This window comes from Dipodomys merriami, unplaced genomic scaffold (genome assembly GCF_024711535.1).
Source record: "Dipodomys merriami isolate MVZ:Mamm:240054 unplaced genomic scaffold, mDipMer1.0.p SCAF_35, whole genome shotgun sequence".
Lineage (NCBI taxonomy): Eukaryota > Metazoa > Chordata > Mammalia > Rodentia > Heteromyidae > Dipodomys > Dipodomys merriami.
In genome coordinates this window covers 7,955,568-7,972,999 of record NW_027205048.1, presented here as the reverse complement: position 1 = coordinate 7,972,999, position 17,432 = coordinate 7,955,568, and the positions used below count along the sequence as shown (strand labels likewise).

Below are 17,432 nucleotides of genomic sequence, written 5' to 3'. Positions count from 1 at the left end.
CTGAGACTCCCAGGCCGACACTAGGCCTTTGCTCCAAGAAGCCAGAGGGCACCACACAAAGTGACTCAAAATAACACCCCCTGCAATATGTATTTAATATGGGCTCTGATTTCCTGTAAAATGCTTTCCAGATGTGCGCTCCAGTAGGCTCTTGTAGAATCTGGGCTAAGGTAATTTTCTAAAAACAGAAAAGGGAAAAAGTCTGTTTTGTGTCACTATCAGCGACAATTACCATTCCAGTGCACTCGCTTGGTCGTCCCTGGTCTAATATTAGAAGCATGTTTTTCAAGTTTTGTTTTTTCTTTTGTTTTTTTTTACTCTGTGGAAGATGTTAGAAGTAGTAATGAACTTACAGATAAGTAGTCATTTAAAAATATATCTTTGTTTCTCTATAACCCTGGGGAGGGGATAGCTTTTCTTAAAATGTTTATTTTGTGAGTTTCTACGGCAAAGAGACTTTCAGCAGCACTGTAAGATGCCTGGATTGGGAATTCTCCAAGTATATAAATGTCATATAGGAAGAAGACAGGCTCTAGGTTCAACTTGCTAAATACTAGAATGCACTTAGGAACTGGGGGAAAAGAAGAAGGAATGAAACAAAATTGTATTGGGCAGCTAGTGTTGAGTAACTATATAATCACCATCCTCTTCCACCAATGATAAAGCTGCTCCTCAGAAAAAGAAGTCCAGGCAGACATTGGAAGCAACTGTCTGAAGCACTGGCCCCATTTTCCAGGAGAAGAAATTGAGGCTTGGAGAAGCTTAATAGCCTGCTAAGAAACATGAGAATAAAAACATGAGCTAATCTATAGCAAGGGGGGTTCTAGGCCTATACACCTTCTTACCTTTCACTCTTGGCTTCCTTGAACAGACCCTTTAGAAGGGTTTTTGGAAACCAAATGATGTGAACTGAAATTTGAAGCTTTAAAAGTCCTGGCATTTACCTCAAATTCAGAGGGAAAACTCCAGTGATTCCTTCCAGAAACAGATCAATGGAGGTATCTAGGTTTCTGCTGGGAAGTCAAGCCCTGCAGTCCTGTGCATTCCTAAAGACCCGCTCAGAAAGGAGAGCTGAAGGAGGAGGAGAAATTTGAGGCCAACCTGGACTGTGTAGTGAGACCTTGTCTCACAAGCAAGCATATAAACAAAGCAAAAATAGAGTTGTGATGAGAGGTTAATTTACAGATATAGTCACCCACTCCTCTGTACCTGTGGGGCCTATCTCTGACGTGGTCCTGCGTGGTATTCTGAGGGTCTGCAGGATCTCCAAATGCAGAGGAAGAAGTGTCTATGGAGCAGCCCAGGCTGTCGGAGGGGAGAGAAGCCTGTACTTGATGACTTCAGTAAAATCCCAGGGAAGTGAAAAATGGAATGGCTTCCACCCTTCTTCCCTTCGGGGCTGTTACAAGCAGATAACAATTCCTCCTTTAGCTAATGCCACCTCTGTTCACTGCCGGGGGCCACTGAGCAGGCTCTCAATCTCTTTGGCCAACGGTTGGTGATGGTTCTTGAATATGGTTTATGAGGATCCAGTGGAAAAAAGTTCTACTTTCTAGATTCAAGAAAAAACAAACATCTTGACACTAAAACCATAGTTCATGGAAGAATGGAATGTGAGCCTTGGTGCCACTGGCTCACACCTATAATCCTAGCTGCTCAGGGAACTGAGATCTGAGGATCATGGTTTGACAGGCCAGACAACTCTGACTCTCATCTCCAATGAACCAGCAAAAAGCTGGGAGTGGAGCTGGGCCTTTATCTGTAGAATGCCAGCATTGGGTAGAAAAGGCTCAGGGACTGCATCCAGGCCCTGAGTTCAAGCCCCAATACCAGAAAAAAACAACAATGGAATGTGAATAATAATAATAATAATAATAATAATAATAATGGTTTGAAAACAAAAGTAGTTTTTGTTTTTCTAGCCAGCTTTAAGTATCCCATAGGCTGCATCTGAGATTTCCAGAGGGAAATCCCAGAGCTAAGAAGTTAAGCAATACTCAGGAACTCTGGTTAATTAGTGTCAGAGCCTGGATCCCTTTCAAAATCTCACAATTCTAAGTCCAGGCTCAATTCCACCAACCACAGGGCCTGTGTCCAAGTATGAAATTTGTCCTAGGAAAAAAAAAACATTTATAGGATTATGATAATCTAGAAGGAACTAAACTAGGCATTACTGATATATGTTTTACTTATTCTCCATAATGTTATTTTCCCAAAACAGTTACAGAAAAGTAGGGAAATTTCTCTCTCTCTCTCTCTCTCTCTCTCTCTCTCTCTCTCTCTCTCTCTCTCTCTCTCTCTCTCTCTCTCTCTCTCCCCCCCCCCCCCTCTCTGCACTGTCAAAAGACCATCTGCTATTTGAGAAGACACTTCTAGGCTTTATCATTATAATCATCTTTCTATTTCCAGTTAGCAGTGTGCTTTCTTTAATATTATTTTTTTGTACAAACCACTCTTTTTGCAGAGTTCCTAAGGCCATCACAGCATTTGCCAGTCTTCCCTTTCTCTTTAAGGCAGGGAGATTTTCTCTTACTGAAGGCAATACGTTTCTACATTAGTGCCTATTCATTTCCTTTTCATTTTCTCGGGAAGAAAAACAATCAGAGCTCATCACTGCTGTAGTCAGGGAGATTTCATGTCTCCAGAAGAAATCCAATTGCGGAATTTCTTTGTTAATCCCATACTGAACATTTAAGCTTCCTTGTTTGGGTCACAGCAGCCTAGGCAGGGAGGCTATTGAAAGCTATTACAGCATGATTCATAACGCAGGGTGTGCATACGAGGGGACCTGGGCTGCTGAGGCTTTCATACAGCAGGAGATCCCGCAGATACAGAGCCAGAGCTCTAACTACCTGCTGGACTTGGCTCCTCAGGATACCATGCCCTCAACCAGCCCCAACCAGCCACTGTCTGCCTTGCAAATCCATCCTCCACTGTCTTTCCTACCACCCTGATTGTTTGGGCAGTCTACCACTTCCTTTCTGCATCTCGACTTCTATTCCAGAGAAGTCCACTTGTCAGACATGTTTGTTTCTCCCTCTCCTATTGCTATCTTATAGGAAACCACCCTCCCACCACTGGCCATTTCCTCTGTTCCCCATGGCTGCCCAATCAGGTGGATAGAGAGTGGGTCTTGAGCAAATCATTGCTGATTAACTGAGAAATCTGCCATTTGCATCTAAGAATCTAACTTAGCTGCAAATTTGATCATGTCACTGATTAGTTTAATGTCTTCAGTGACTCTTCAAAGTTCTTTGGAAGCTTTTTGCGTTCCGTGGCCTGCTCATCCAGACTGAATGGCCATCAGTGCTCCTGATAAAGAATGTGTGAAGGGTCACAGTGGAGAGTCATAACTCTTGAGTCTGGTGGAATATTGCCATATTGCAGCTTCCTCACAGAGTTTGACAACCTGGAGGGAGTCATTTATTATCATTGGACCTATCTCTTCATCTGTATAATGGGGCTGATAGTATCACTGCATGTAGGTTGTTTTGTGGACTGAATACATGAATGCCTGTGGAGCTCTTAAATCTATACCTAGTATATACATTCCTTCTACAACTGGGGTCTCTAAAGTCTCCAAATCATGGTCTTTTAAAAGCCAGCTTCTGTAGCTGTGGGATATGGAAGGCATATATGCTACACTCAGAATGAAAGGTTTAAAATCCTAGTTCTGTTACTCCATGTTCCAAGACTTGGTTTCCTAGATTGTAAAATTAGGATACAATTATTGTATTTACCTTATTAGAGCTTTTAGGAAAAAAGAATATTTAGTTTGTAAAGCCTATCTACCAAATTCTCCATTCATCTTTGGTGTTTTTCTAAGTAGCAGCTTTTCTTACCTCTTACAAAGAACTAGGCCCCATAATATTAGAATCCTTTTACCTATTCTCTTAGTATCTGAACTACAGATTATGTAAACCCAAGGACAGGTCTTTTTCATCATTATATCACAAGCACTGGACACATCATTGAGTCTCTGGGATGGACGGCAACCAGCTAGTTTGTTAGTATGTGTAGCCCTTTGCACATAGTGTGGTGGGAAGAGGAGAGTTTGTGATGGAAGACTCCTTTGAGCATGTCTCTTCTCTCTCTTTGGAACAATCTGAAGCCTGGAAGTTAATGCACACCATACCATCTCATTTGGCACTGTGTGAATGGCAGAAGACACGTGTCCCAGAAGGGATGAGACTGAATCCCAAGACAAAATACATGCTTTCTCAGTGGGCCTGACTGTATCAGGTTCTTCAGCAGTGTTAATAGCTTCAGCCAGTTAATAGCTAACAACTTGTTCCCTGAGAGCAGCATGAAGCCCTGCTTTGTATCCTATGCTGATTGCCGTGGTGTAAATGTTCCCAACATGATACTTTCAGGCTACTACAGCAAAGTCATCCTAACAAAAAGAAAATCCTTCATACTTAATCCACTCACCGGTAATGAGTTGGCTCCAGCACAACACTGTATATGCTTTTTATTTCAGTTTGTCCTTCTGCAAAATGGGAATTCTAGACTGCGAACACCCAGCCTCCACATTAACTATCAGGGAGAGGTGGGCCAAGTGTATCAAAGCTAAGTGAAGCCTGAGTGTGGTGACCGTGCTGTGGCTCGGTCTCATTTTGCAAGTCCCTTCCCATGCACTGGCTGGGCTTGGGCTTGGGCTGGGATCCGTGCCCACCATCTCAGCACACTGCCGTCCAGGGTTCTGCTCAAGCAGTGCATTTTGTTTTATCCTCTCAGTTGGGACGATGCTTTCTGCCACAGACGGACTCAATTAGCCTTTCATTCCAGGGTCCAATTGTGAGTCAATTGGACTGAGGTTGTTAAGCAAAATGAGGCTGGTGGCATTAGCCTCGCACTGAAGGACAGTAATCCACCTCACAGTGGGGTTCGGTTAATAGTCTGCTTGACAGTCTGAGAAGCAGAAGACAGGTCTCTGAGGGATAAACAGGGACTGGGGGGGGGGGGGGCGGGCGGCCAGGGCACAGAGCTGTTCAACAGCCAGGTTGTGTGTAGAGCTGGGGCCCCAGCTGCCTGGGCTGGCTTTGCAAAGTTAGAAGGCCAGCACCACTAGATCATTAACTTTCATGACCAGGAAAATTCTTCTGAAATTAACACTCAATCCAAGCTGGATGCCATCAGAGCCAGTTGAGTAAACCCAAGCCACCTTCCAGGATTTCCTCAGAAGAAATAAATCCTTTAACTAGACTATAGAAAATAGCTAGGTTTTATATCCTTCAGTGTGTTCGGTGAAAAGCAAAAAAAAAAAAAAAAACACCAGCAAGACCCAGGCTGAGGCTGAGAACCAGGCGTACACACAAGCAGCCACTGCCTCATCATTTTTGTTGGTGGTGGTGGTGATGGTGGCGGTTGTGGGGTTTGAACTCAAGCCTAGGAGCTGTCCCTGAGCTTTTCATTAGACTTTCTTCCCACAGGCTGGCTTTGAACCACAATCCTCAGATCTTAGACTTCTGAATAGATAGGATTTAAAGGTGTGAGCCACCAACACTCAGCTGAGTCTCATAGATTTTTACCAGGTCTTTCAGCTTCAGCACATGGCCCTGAGTAGGAGGTATAAAGGCCTTTCTGACGAGTGCCAGATACTGTGCAAAATAACATTGAACAGTAGACAAATAAATGAATGAATGAATCAATAAATAAAGCAGATCTCTAGCATATGCCCTAGAGCTCCACCATGATGTACCCCCAGGTCAATACAGATAGTTATTCAGCTTCAAGGAGAAAACCACACAGACTCCTATGCAGCTTGTGCAGTTTACTTAGACATCTACCATTTGTCAGGCCTTTTAGCACCCCTTCTAGTTAAAATTGCAGGGAGAGGATGTATCGTGTGCTTCCTCTGGGCCTTTACAGGCTTTCTATCATCCTTACCCCACTCCACCCCCTCGCTGCCATGTCTAGCTCCATCAGCCCAGGCTTGTTGGTATTAAAAGTAGGCTTAGCAAATGCAATCTCTTGGGTTGGAGGAATTAGAAACAGCACTGGAAGTATCAGCAGCCAGCTCGAGTAAGTGTAAGATAGAAAACTGAGACAAAACCTCTCCATGTCTCGTAATTGCCAGATAATTTTAATTCCCCCCAAGGCCATTGTGTTCTCCCCTGGAACCAGAGCTGCCCTCTGCTGACATGACCTCAGAAGTGGCTCAGTTCTCCTTCAGGATTTCTCCAACAACATCTTTTTCAGATTGAGCAACAGCCAGCTGGCCACAGAATGAAAGCCTGTGGTTTCTCATTCACTTCTGGGTCTCTACAACTTCAGTACCTCCCAGGTCTTCTAGGCTGATCGTGCTGGCCACTGTAGAGATGCCAAAGTAGAGTCAGAGCTATACTTGGGCCTGTAGACTCCTCCAGACACTACCATATGCTCATGGCACTCACTGAGAATTGCACCCATCCCTCTTGCCTCTCACTTCTGGTCCCCAAAGGCCAGCACTTCAAGTGACACCAGGTTAGAAGAAATCACTGAGCAGAGGAGAGATGCCTTAGGAGACAGAGACATGCATTCTTTAAGCTAGGAGGAATTACGGGAGCAGATGGGCTTTAAGATCCTATTTGGATGCCAGGAACACATTTCTGTATAAAGTAAATATTTTCCCACTGTGGATCTCTGGTGAGTGTGTAGAAAAGCATCTTTCCTAAAGATGCAAATAAGTCTAGTCAGAAATAAATATTGAAAGGGAACTTCAAAGCCTCAAGGTTTCTCCAGTTATAGACCCTGAAGACTTCCCTCTAAATAAACAGGCACAGACAGGTGGACCAGGGCTTTGGTGGGGAAAAGGGGGTAGACATTTGGGAGGGTATAAAGAAGGATGACAACATTCAAAGAGTTTGTGCAAAAAAAAAATGCGCGCGTGCGTGTGTGTGTGTGTGTGTGTGTGTGTGTGTGTGTGTGTGTGTGTGTAAAGAGGCATACCAGCAAAGGAATAAAATTTATGTATGTCTGGAGACTTAGGATAGTTTTCCTCTTAATATATGTTTTATATTTGTCACTGAAACAATGTTATACATATTTATGGGCTGCAATGTGATATTTTAATATATATGCAATGTATAATAATTAGATCAGATTAGCTGGCTCAGCTATTTCTTCAAACATGAATATTATTTTCATGTTGATAATATCCCAAATCCTCTCTAACAGTTATTTTAAAACAGACAATTAATTGTTGTTGACCATTGTTTACCCCACTATACACCAGAAGTTACTACACCCCTGTGCCCATTAACCAACACCTCACTTCCCAGCTCAGAAGTTTGGGACATTTTAAAACATTTCCCCCTTTCTTCCTATTGTAGATCTCGCCTAGCAGATTTTTTTACCAACTGTCAGCCGGAGTCAAGGTCTGTCAGCAGCTGTCTAAAGGAGAACTATGCAGACTGCCTCCTTGCCTACTCGGGGCTGATTGGTAAGATTGGGGGGGGTGCAGGATGGGAGGAGAGTCTGGTTTACCTTAACCCCTCACACTTCACTTTGCAACCTGATGATGTGTGCACAAGGGAAAATTACCCAGAAGCCTCTGGGTTAGGGTTTTAACAATAACCCCTTTGGTACACATCTGTAGAAAAAAATAAAGGAGGAGGGAAAGGATGTGGAGAGGAATAAGAGGAAGGAAGGAAGGAAGGGAGGGAGGGAGGGAGGGAGGGAAGGAAAGAAAAGCAGAAGAGAAGAAAGATGAAGAAGAGAAGGAGAAGGAAGAAGAGGAGGTAGAGGTGGAAGAAGAAAACAACCAAGAGTAATGGATACAGGAGGACGCAGGAAAAGCAAAGGCAGGAAATGGGGATTATTAAGGCACAGAAAGATTGCAAGTCGGATGAGGAGTAAAGCTTCTCTGTTGGGGAACTGACCATGCAGAACAAAAACAGGAAAACAAGCCTGCCTACTTATGGAAGAAGAAAGCAAGTCAAACCAAGTTAATTGAATTTGGGAACTTTGGAAAGAAAGAACTTGGAAGTCATTCTGTCTGGTGCAATCAGAGAAGCCGTTTCCCAGAAACAGCCCTTTGGAAATAAAATGCCTGAATATGGGATCCTTCTTGTCATTAGCTGTCATGGTATCCAACTCCCCATGTGCAAGGGATCACTTAGGCTAGTGTTTGATGGATTATTCCTTCCCCCCAGAAAAAACATTGTTTCATAACAGAAATAATATTTTTTCTGTCTTTTGAGACATCAAGCACTGGGCAAACCATGTTCTCAGTAATCAAGAGTACGGTGCCATTAAACAAGGCACCAATGGGTTAAAAAAAAGAATGAGAAAGAGGCAAACGTGTACCCAGTGATAAACAGGGCTGTCAGGAGAAAGGCAGGTGTCCCAGGTATGTTGACAGCAGAAGGCTTGGTGTCAATGCTCCATGAAGTTGGCATTTAGGAAGGAACATGCTGTTGAAAGTGAGAGAAATCACAAATTGTCAGAGTGTAATGACCCAGGCAGGGTGTGTGCTCCTGCAAGGTGTTTGTGTTAGGGTCACACACATCCCCAACAGGAAAAACTTCACACCCAGAATGGCAGCCCAGAATAAGCTCCTTGTCACTAGAGTGTCCTCCTCCACAAGAGTCTTTGAGAAAATCAGTCATGGAATTGAATACAAGGGTGTTATTTCTGATTCTTGCACGTTTGTTACTCTTAACTTTTGGAAATGACACCTCTGCTCCCATGGGTGATAATTTAATAATACCTTAACCATTGTGGAGTTATAGACCATTTTTATTGATCTAACCGATGAGTGCATCTTCCTGTGTCAGTACTCTGCTTTCACACAGTCCTTTTCCTTAGCCATGTTAGTCTCTCCTGGGGACTATTTATTCCAATGTGGAATTACAGAAGTAACAAAAATGATCATCTCATGCTCACTGTTTAAAAGAAAATAAAAGGAAAATTAAACCAGAGAAGCTCTCAGAAGACAAGGTCAAGCTACACGCCCCCATGTAATTGCTGTTAGCACATAAGCCGGTGTCTTTCCAGGAGCGCATGCTCATTAACTCCTGCCTGAGTGGCCAAGGCAAGGTGCAGCCAACACTTCTGTGCACTTGTTCTAGGCTTGGCAAAGCGAAATAGAGCGGATGAGTGGTGGAAGCAACGTGATATGGAACCAAAATTTCATTCTCTCTTGGGTGGATATCTCCTTCAGCAATGATTTCTGGGTCATCTTTTTTATTTAAGACAAATCTTGGTTTCTAATTCTTGGTGCCAGGGATACATTAGAGTTATGGTTTTCACTCCATATTTGAGATGCCCATTTCTTCCCCAGCTGAGTGAGAGGTCCTTCTATGCTGCAGGTGGGAATTTTCATGCCAAGGTAAAACGGATATTATTCAGTCAGGGCAAAACAATAAGGAATGGAGGATGAAGATAACATGGCCAGGACTCAGAGGAGCTTACCAAAAAAATCTTCTTTCTGGCTGGGAACCAAACATGCCCTGTGGATGATGGACTACATGACTGCTTCATCCCACAAGTATATATTTTTTTAATTGTGAAAATACTGTACAGAGGGGTTACAATTACATGGGCAAGATAGTGAGTACATTTCTTATCAAGCATTGCAGCCTCCTCCTTTGTTTATCCTTCCCATTCCTTCCCATCCTCCCCCCCCCACCAAAGTTGTAAAGTTTGTTTTCGACATGACAACTTGTACTTCTCATTGTTGCAACGGGTCCACCTGTATCCTTATTTAAACGACTCCACAAGAATATCTTAACAGCAGAAAGCTTTGGGATACCAGTGGACACTGCTTACTGCTTAGTGTGCACGACCCCAGAGAAGACATTTGGGTTGCATAAGTATGAATTCATTGTGTATTTGTGCGGGTCCAGAACTCACTATAAAAACCAGGAATGCCACATGATATAAGCAGAAGGATCACCCAGCACCTCTCTGAGGAGATGTTTTAGGCGCTCCTAGCTCAGAGAGTTTCCACTGTTTACGTCCAGTTCTTTCACAACGTGGAGGACTTTATTTAAATCAGCTGAGAATCTGAGGATCATAGACATTAATCTATAGGATACAGGATATGTGGTGTGGGATAGGGGGTAGGGAGGAGACACACTGGAAACCTCAAAACTTCCTTTTTGTTTCCTTTGAAGAAGAAGTCATTTGCTTCAGAGGACAATGGATTTCAATCACTAAAATTATCTTTTTGAGATATGTAGACCCATTGCTACCTATTTATGAAGATGGATGGCATTTTCAAGTTAATGCAAGAGATTTGGCGACTCATGCATTCTTAGTTAATTTGCTCCTACTCCATAGCATCCGTACCATTTATGCAGGAAGAAAATACTCTAAATAAAGCTCCAGGAGTTTGTTATAATTTTTTTAAGTAAATGTGTGAGTTATTTTATGTGCTCAAGATTAATTGCCAAGAAAATGCACCGCTTAACAAAATTTCCCACTCGGCAAGCCCAGAGTTTGTAATTATCCACAGCGCATCCGCTGTCAGGGCAGGCTATGGAGAAATCCCCCACCCCTACCCCCGAGAATGAAATGCCTTGTTTTCTACTTTCAGGCACAGTGATGACCCCCAACTACATAGACTCCAGCAGCCTGAGTGTGGCCCCGTGGTGTGACTGCAGCCAGAGTGGGAATGAGCTGGAAGAGTGCTTGAAATTCCTGAACTTCTTCAAGGACAACACATGTCTTAGTGAGTTTTAATAAAAAAATAAATAAGCAAGAAGCAGGCAGACACATACATGTTTTCCTCCCTGAGTGGCAGCAGGTATCTCTTTGTCTCGTGTCTGTTGTCTCTGTCCATCTCTCTGTCTTTCTCCTTCTTGCTTCCTGTCTTCCTTTTTCCAATAGCGGATGGTGACTCTAGATCCTTCTGGATATACTCATGTAGCAGGGACTCGAACAAGTGATGGAGTAATGTTGCCAAGACCCAATCCAAAAGCCTGAAAGAGGAAGAAATTCAAATACTGGAGGGTACATTATGTGGGAAAGAATCTTTCTACCCGCAGATGAAATTTTGATCTTGGCAAGCCCGTGGAAAGTACATTCCCAAGGTTCTAAAAACCTGGGCAGAATACACAATGTGAGAAGCGCAGACAGATTAGATGGAGGGAGGACTCCAAGGACTCTCCGGGAGAAATTAGAATGTTAACATCAATAGCCCCTTGGATGTTCATTGTTGGCTGAGAGCAGAAGCAACAAATCTTGAGTGAGGGAAGCTGATGATGCAGCCAGGAGACCAAGGATGTGGGTTATCTTGGGAAATGAGATAAGCACTCCGGGGTGGAGGGGGAACAGGAGGGGGTCCTGCTTGGAAACAGAGCTGGTTATTGCTGCAGTGTTCTTTTGGCAATTTGGAAACAAAGAGGAGGAGCTAGAGAGGAATGTACAGATGTGAAGAATGGACGTTCATGTGACAAACTCCAAAAGCAGGCTGCCAGGGCTCTGTCACAGGCAGCCTCACTATGGCCATTTCTATAGTTGGGACAGTAGAAACTATCATTCACTCATGTGGAAGCTACCATTTATGGAAGGCTGTAGTGTGTGTTCAAGCTCACTGTAGAGTAATAATGCGAAATCTCATTTGTACTATGCACCCGAACAGTATGAAACACAGGTTTCATTATATCTGTCCTGCAGCTGAACAAAAACTGTCTTCACATAAACCATACATGGCAGAGTTAGCATCCAAAGCCAGGTTCCTTGTGCCAGCCCCAAGCTCCCATGGAGGTCAAAACCATCCCAGGGAGAAAAATCTGTGGAACTCTTAATCTGCAATTAACCAGCAAAATGCTGGAAGTTGAACTGTGGTTCAAGTAGTAAAGAGCCAATCTTGAATGAAAAAAATAAGGGACTGTGCCCTGACCTTGAGTTTAAGCCCCAGTAACAGCATACGCTTTCATGTATCTCACACACACACACACACACACATACACACACACACACACACACACACACACACACACACACACACACACACACACACACACACACACACACTCACTCACTCACTCACTCACTCACTCCTATTAGACCACAGTGTAACCCTGAACATTATGGATCAGGTTTGAGTTCTAGGTGACAGGGACTATTTTCTTGGAATAAAGGTTCAGCTGTCCCCTACTGAGAGCCTTGTCCTCAATATAACAATTTCTCCATAACATTCTGCAGTATGTTGACTGGTATTTTTGAAGCATTAGCTGACAATTTGCCATATACACACAAAGCAGCTTTTGAGTATCACTCTAAAATCTCTCCATCATTTCTTTTGTTGCAAAGTGAAACCTAAGTCCTCAGGTGCTTCAGATAATGTGGCCAAAGTCCCTTGCTTTGATCCTCTTAAAAATAACACAAGCTTTTGGATTCTTAAGTGAAATTCAAACGCAGAAAATTAGTCTGAGGAGGGAGGCATTTGCCTAGACATTGGGCGTGTCAAGGAATTGCAACTGGGACCTCGTCTTTCCTCTTGTCTTCTTTTTCACATCTTGCATTCTCCTGATGGATTGGAAGTTTGAGGAAGATAAAGTAATAACAATACAGTCAGCATGAGAAAATGCACTGTCTGGAAAATGTACTTTTCCTCCCCACAGAGAAATTAAAATTGTCCCTGCTTTAATAACATTTTGGCATAGGGAAGAGTAGTCTGGTATCTTATTGCTAATGACTTTCCAATCAAAATAAATGCATTTGGTTGACAAGAAGGGCCAAAGTCAGCCAGCATTATTTTAGTTATGTGTTATGTGTCCTTGGGCTGGATGGGACACAAAGCACCAAAAACATGGGGCTGCATATTCAGTCTCTCATAAAGGCTCTAAACGAGAAGCAATTGGACTTTTTCAATTTGAATCCATATGGAGAAACTCAGTTTTACCAATTTCAAATTAAACCAAACCTCTCTTCAGTTGCTCTACCATGAACACAAATATAACCCATTGTTTACTTCTAGTTTGGGGCTGGTAAATTGTATTGTTTAAGCCAAGTATGTGGCAGATAGATGTTTGGAGGAAGAGAGAAGAATGGGAGGGGATGGAAGTGAGGGCTGAGTTGCATCACTCAAGTCTTTTTCCAGAAGTCCTCTCCTCTGAGAGGGCTCCCTCCCACTTTACCCATCAACTTCCTCCTCTTTATCCCACCCCACCTATCAGCTTCCTCTTTGCATCCCAGTGATCCTTGGTGTTCCTCGTTGCTTCCTTTGTCTCTAAGCATTTCTCATCCTCTAGTCTATTGTAGAGTTTGCTTATCTGCCTCTGCAGATGGAAGTTGTGGTTGGGGAGAGACTGTTGTCTTTTGATGCTGTTGTTTACAATTGTGTACCTAGCACGTGCAGCAGTCCGTGCCTGGTGCATAATTTCTATTAATGTTTGAATAAATGAATGAATGAATGAACATCTGAGCAACTGAACTCACAGCGACAAGGTAAACACTTAGGGAAAGCATAGATAAGACTGGTCTGGAACTCAGTATATATAGCTCAGGCTGGCTTCCAATGAGTGATTCTCCCATCTCTGCTTCCCAAGTGCTGGGATTACAAGTGTGGTCCACCATGCCCAATCTCTACATTTCTAAACAGGAAAAAGGAAGAGTTTTATTGTTCTTGTTTTGAGATCGTTTAGGGAAACGGGTCCCTAGGTCCTCCATTCTCAGCATTCCATCCGCTGGTTAAGCCATGCAGTGCAGCTAAGAGCGTAAAAAGGCATTTGTATTAATTGAAAGTTGTTTCTTCTATCCCCCCAAAAGTAAAGTTGTTGAAAATGAGCTTCCAATTTGTGAAAATAAAAGAATAACAATTTTAGACAAAAATATCTGTTCTCGGGGCAAGATTAGGCCTGAATTATTTTGTCTTGTATACAGTGGGGAAACAATGCCAACTGAGAGTCATATATTAACAATTTGCACATTCAGGCCCCAAATGGAGGAGTTTGATTTCTTATACAATGAGTATGAAATAAAAAATTCCTAAATCCTTGCCAAATCCCTGAAGACCTGATTAAAAACGGTTTTTTATTCATTTTGAGGAGGGAACAACACACAACCAATTTAGTTCTGCCATAAAAAACAATCTAATCCCACGAAATTGTAATAAGCTTTTAAAGTTTTACATTTTAAACTTTTCATTTAAACAGGGCTGCTTCTATCTAATTATGCAGATTTTGTTTGGAAGACTTGGGAGCAGAAAAGGAAAAAAAATTTTTTTACTTGAATGTTCTCTAGCTATTGATGAGGTTTGAGGTAGATTTTTCTTTGAAAGAAACTGGCTGCATTTTGCCTGCCTTAGTTTCACGATGAGGGATATACTTAAAAGAAAGAAGCATTCACCAATTTACTTTTTTGCATAGAATTTTGACAAAGCATGATTTTTCTGTGAGCCCAAGTAAAACGTCTGAGGCTAGTTTCCAAAGGGTTGACCTCTGAGCAGTTCAGAGGCAGGGCCTTGCTCAGCACCTGTCACATAAATAGAAACACAAGAAATATTTGTTGGAGGATATCCCAGTGTCCACCTCAGTATTTAATGAGTTTTATTTTATTTTTTCTGGCCCTGGGGATTGAACTCTGGGCCTGGGTACTGTCCCTGAGCTCCTTTCAGCTCAAGGCAAGCACTCTACCATTTGAGCCACAGCACCACTTCCCGCTTTTTCTATGATTAATTAGAGATAAAAGTCTCACAGACTTTCCTACCTGGGCTGGCTTCAAACCACAGTTCTCAGGTCTCAGCTTCCTGTGTAGCTAGGATTACAGGCGTGAGCCACTGGTGCCCACTGGATTGAATTGACTGTGGAGCACCCAACCCAAAAGCCTAGCTCTGAACATAAGTAGGGTGGCTAGATGGCTGCTCTAATCAGAATTTCTAGTGTGCCTCTCTGGCCGTGTGTATGTATCCTGCCTGTTACATTTGCTGCTTGACTTTGAAATTGGATTTCCTCCTGTTTTACTGCAGAAAATGCAATTCAAGCCTTTGGCAATGGCTCTGATGTGACTGTGTGGCGGCCAGCCTTCCCGGTGCAGACCACCACTGCCACCACCACTACAGCCTTCCGGGTCAAGAACAAGCCCCAGGCACCTGCAGGGTCTGAGAATGAAATTCCCACACATGTTTTGCCACCTTGTGCAAATTTACAGGTGAGAGCTGGGGTGTAGACTTCCTGTCGGAGCTCACTTCTAGAGGACCCAAGGGTTTATTTTCTGAAATGCGCTCTGTGACAATGGCAAATGTTATTCAGAGTTGAATGTGGAAGCTGCTTTGTAAATGCAATAAACGGAGAATGTGATGTGTCCTAGAGTGGAGAGACACATGGACAAGGAACTGACGCTGCCAATTACAAAGAATGGAGCTGTGGTCCAGGGCCCCTACATCCAGCTCTATAAGAGGAGGATTCTAGGACAGTGTACCCTTATAAGTCTTATTAGTGAGACCATAGAGTTGGGTTGACTGATCGTATGTGCTGCTGATTGCATGTTCTCTACAAAGCAATAGCTTCTTGAAAGGGAAGGCGTTGTCAGTTTGTCACATGCCAGTCACAGCGACAGCATCTGGGATGTTCGACTGTCTCTGATGTAGACCAGAGTCGGCTGTGGTTGGGTCCTCTGTGGAGTCTCGGAGGAGTTAGTTCTTCAGCAAGCAAAGGTGTATGTTTCCAGCAGCCAGAGGTGAGACGCTGGGTGCTGCCGTACAAAACCCCACAGCCTAGAAATTTCTTTGGGGTTCATTCAGATCTGCAATGGCAGAACCACAGTGTGCGCATGATTTCCCACCTTTAGTTAAAAGCAGAATGTTGGTTTAATCTGCCTCGTATTGATTTTTTCATAGTAGTGAGTGCTCAACTATTTGGTGAGACATGATTGGTATGCTCACAAAGGATTCTCACTGACTTCACCTGGGTGGATGTTACCGTTTTAATGGTGGCGGGGACAGTGCTGTTACTATGATTTAGTCTCGTTCTTTCCATGGTCTGTCCTGTATTTAGGGCAAAGTGGACACTTCTCTCTCCAGATATGCTGGGGGGAAAAGGATGTTTACTTTGCCTATGTGTCAAGCCCTGTGCTTTGACCTCCTACTTATCTCTTCTGTCTCCTGGCCAAGGGTAAGGCTGGAATTCTCACCAGAAGCCTTCTTTGGCCACATTCCATCTTGATCTACAACTCACTTTACTCCCAAAAATGTGAAAGGAATGTTCTCCTACTTCTAATTTACTTGATAATATCTCACTCCACGGGGCTCCCCTCTTCTTGATGTCTTATATGCCCTTCATTGAACTTTTCGTCTCTGTCCTCAGTCCCCCCACATCTCCATCCCAATACATAGACCCAGAGATACTCACTCACACAAAACACTAAAGAGAAGGCAGACAGGAAACCACACAACCAGATGCAACCTTATGTTCTTCAGACTTGTAAAGCCTTCCAGAAGCCTTCACCATTGCCAAAGCACTGTGCAGAGAATGTCTGAGCTAGAGGGTAGCTTGAGGAATGATCTTGTGATGTCTAACTGTCCTATCTTAAAGCAGACCCGGAGTTTCAGAGAAGGAAAGTGACTTAACCATGGTCTCCCAGCCTTGTGGAGGTGAATGTTGAGTCAGGCAGGGACTTTAGTTCGTCTCTGGTTAGGGTTCTGACCCTGCTTCTTCTTCCTGGGGCTTTGATCGTTCCTCTTGGGTCACTTCTCTGTGGCCTCTTCAGATGATGGATAAGGCCTTCAAATTACTAGGTAATGATGGGCCAGATGTGGTCGCTGGACAGTAAGAAAGGCAGTATCTCCCCAGCCCAACCAGTGTCTCTCTGCATACATCTAAGTACATACAAGATGGCAATTGAAGCTCCCTTCAGCTGGTTTATTAAATCCTTCCTTTCTGTCTTGGAAAGTAACTGAGATGAGCACTTCAAAACTACAGTGTGCACTTTACTCCTCCGTGAACTCTAAGTATAGTCAGCAAGCTGTAGCTTGTCCGTAGCTCTGAATGGTCAGACTATGGCTAATAGTCTGATTATCATCATAGAAAAACCATGAAATTCCAAGTTTCTGCCCATAAGTGGAGAGGAATCTGCCAGCACCAAGACTTGTCCCCTGCCTCCCAGCCGTGTCACCTTCCTCACAGATCCTGACTTGGGCCCTGTGGAACAAGGCTTGGCTTGGCACTCCATTGCTGCCAACATGAATCTGCTCTGTGTACAGCCGCATGGTTGTCCTGGCAACGCCGGGGAACACAACTCATGGGCTCCATTCCCTAAGAAACCAAGCTTTTTGCCAGCCATTGTTAGTGATAGGTACTCTGCTTCATAAAGAGGGGAGCATGAGGTTCATCTCAGGGCTGACTTCTCAGCCATGGGGTGTGGAGAAATGAGGCTGGCCAGGAAGAAGGGCAGCCACACCTTTCCTCTCTCTGGTGTACTTTGGAGCTAACTGAATGGCATATGGCACCTCAGAAGATTCCAGACTTTGACAAGTCCTTACCTTGACTCCTAAGGCCTCTACC

At 43.5% G+C, this 17,432-nt stretch overlaps 1 protein-coding gene across 4 annotated transcripts in view; it reads left to right on the top strand.

Annotated features, from left to right (window-relative positions):
- Gfra1 (GDNF family receptor alpha 1) overlaps positions 1-17,432 on the top strand; it is a 205,478-nt gene that overhangs the window by 156,043 nt on the left and 32,003 nt on the right. For all 4 annotated transcript variants that reach the window (XM_069988096.1, XM_069988094.1, XM_069988093.1 and 1 more), the window contains 3 exons: positions 7,314-7,423; positions 10,523-10,657; positions 14,900-15,081. In XM_069988096.1, coding sequence (XP_069844197.1) covers positions 7,314-7,423; positions 10,523-10,657; positions 14,900-15,081 — 427 coding nt within the window. The remainder of the gene's footprint in view (positions 1-7,313; positions 7,424-10,522; positions 10,658-14,899; positions 15,082-17,432) is intronic.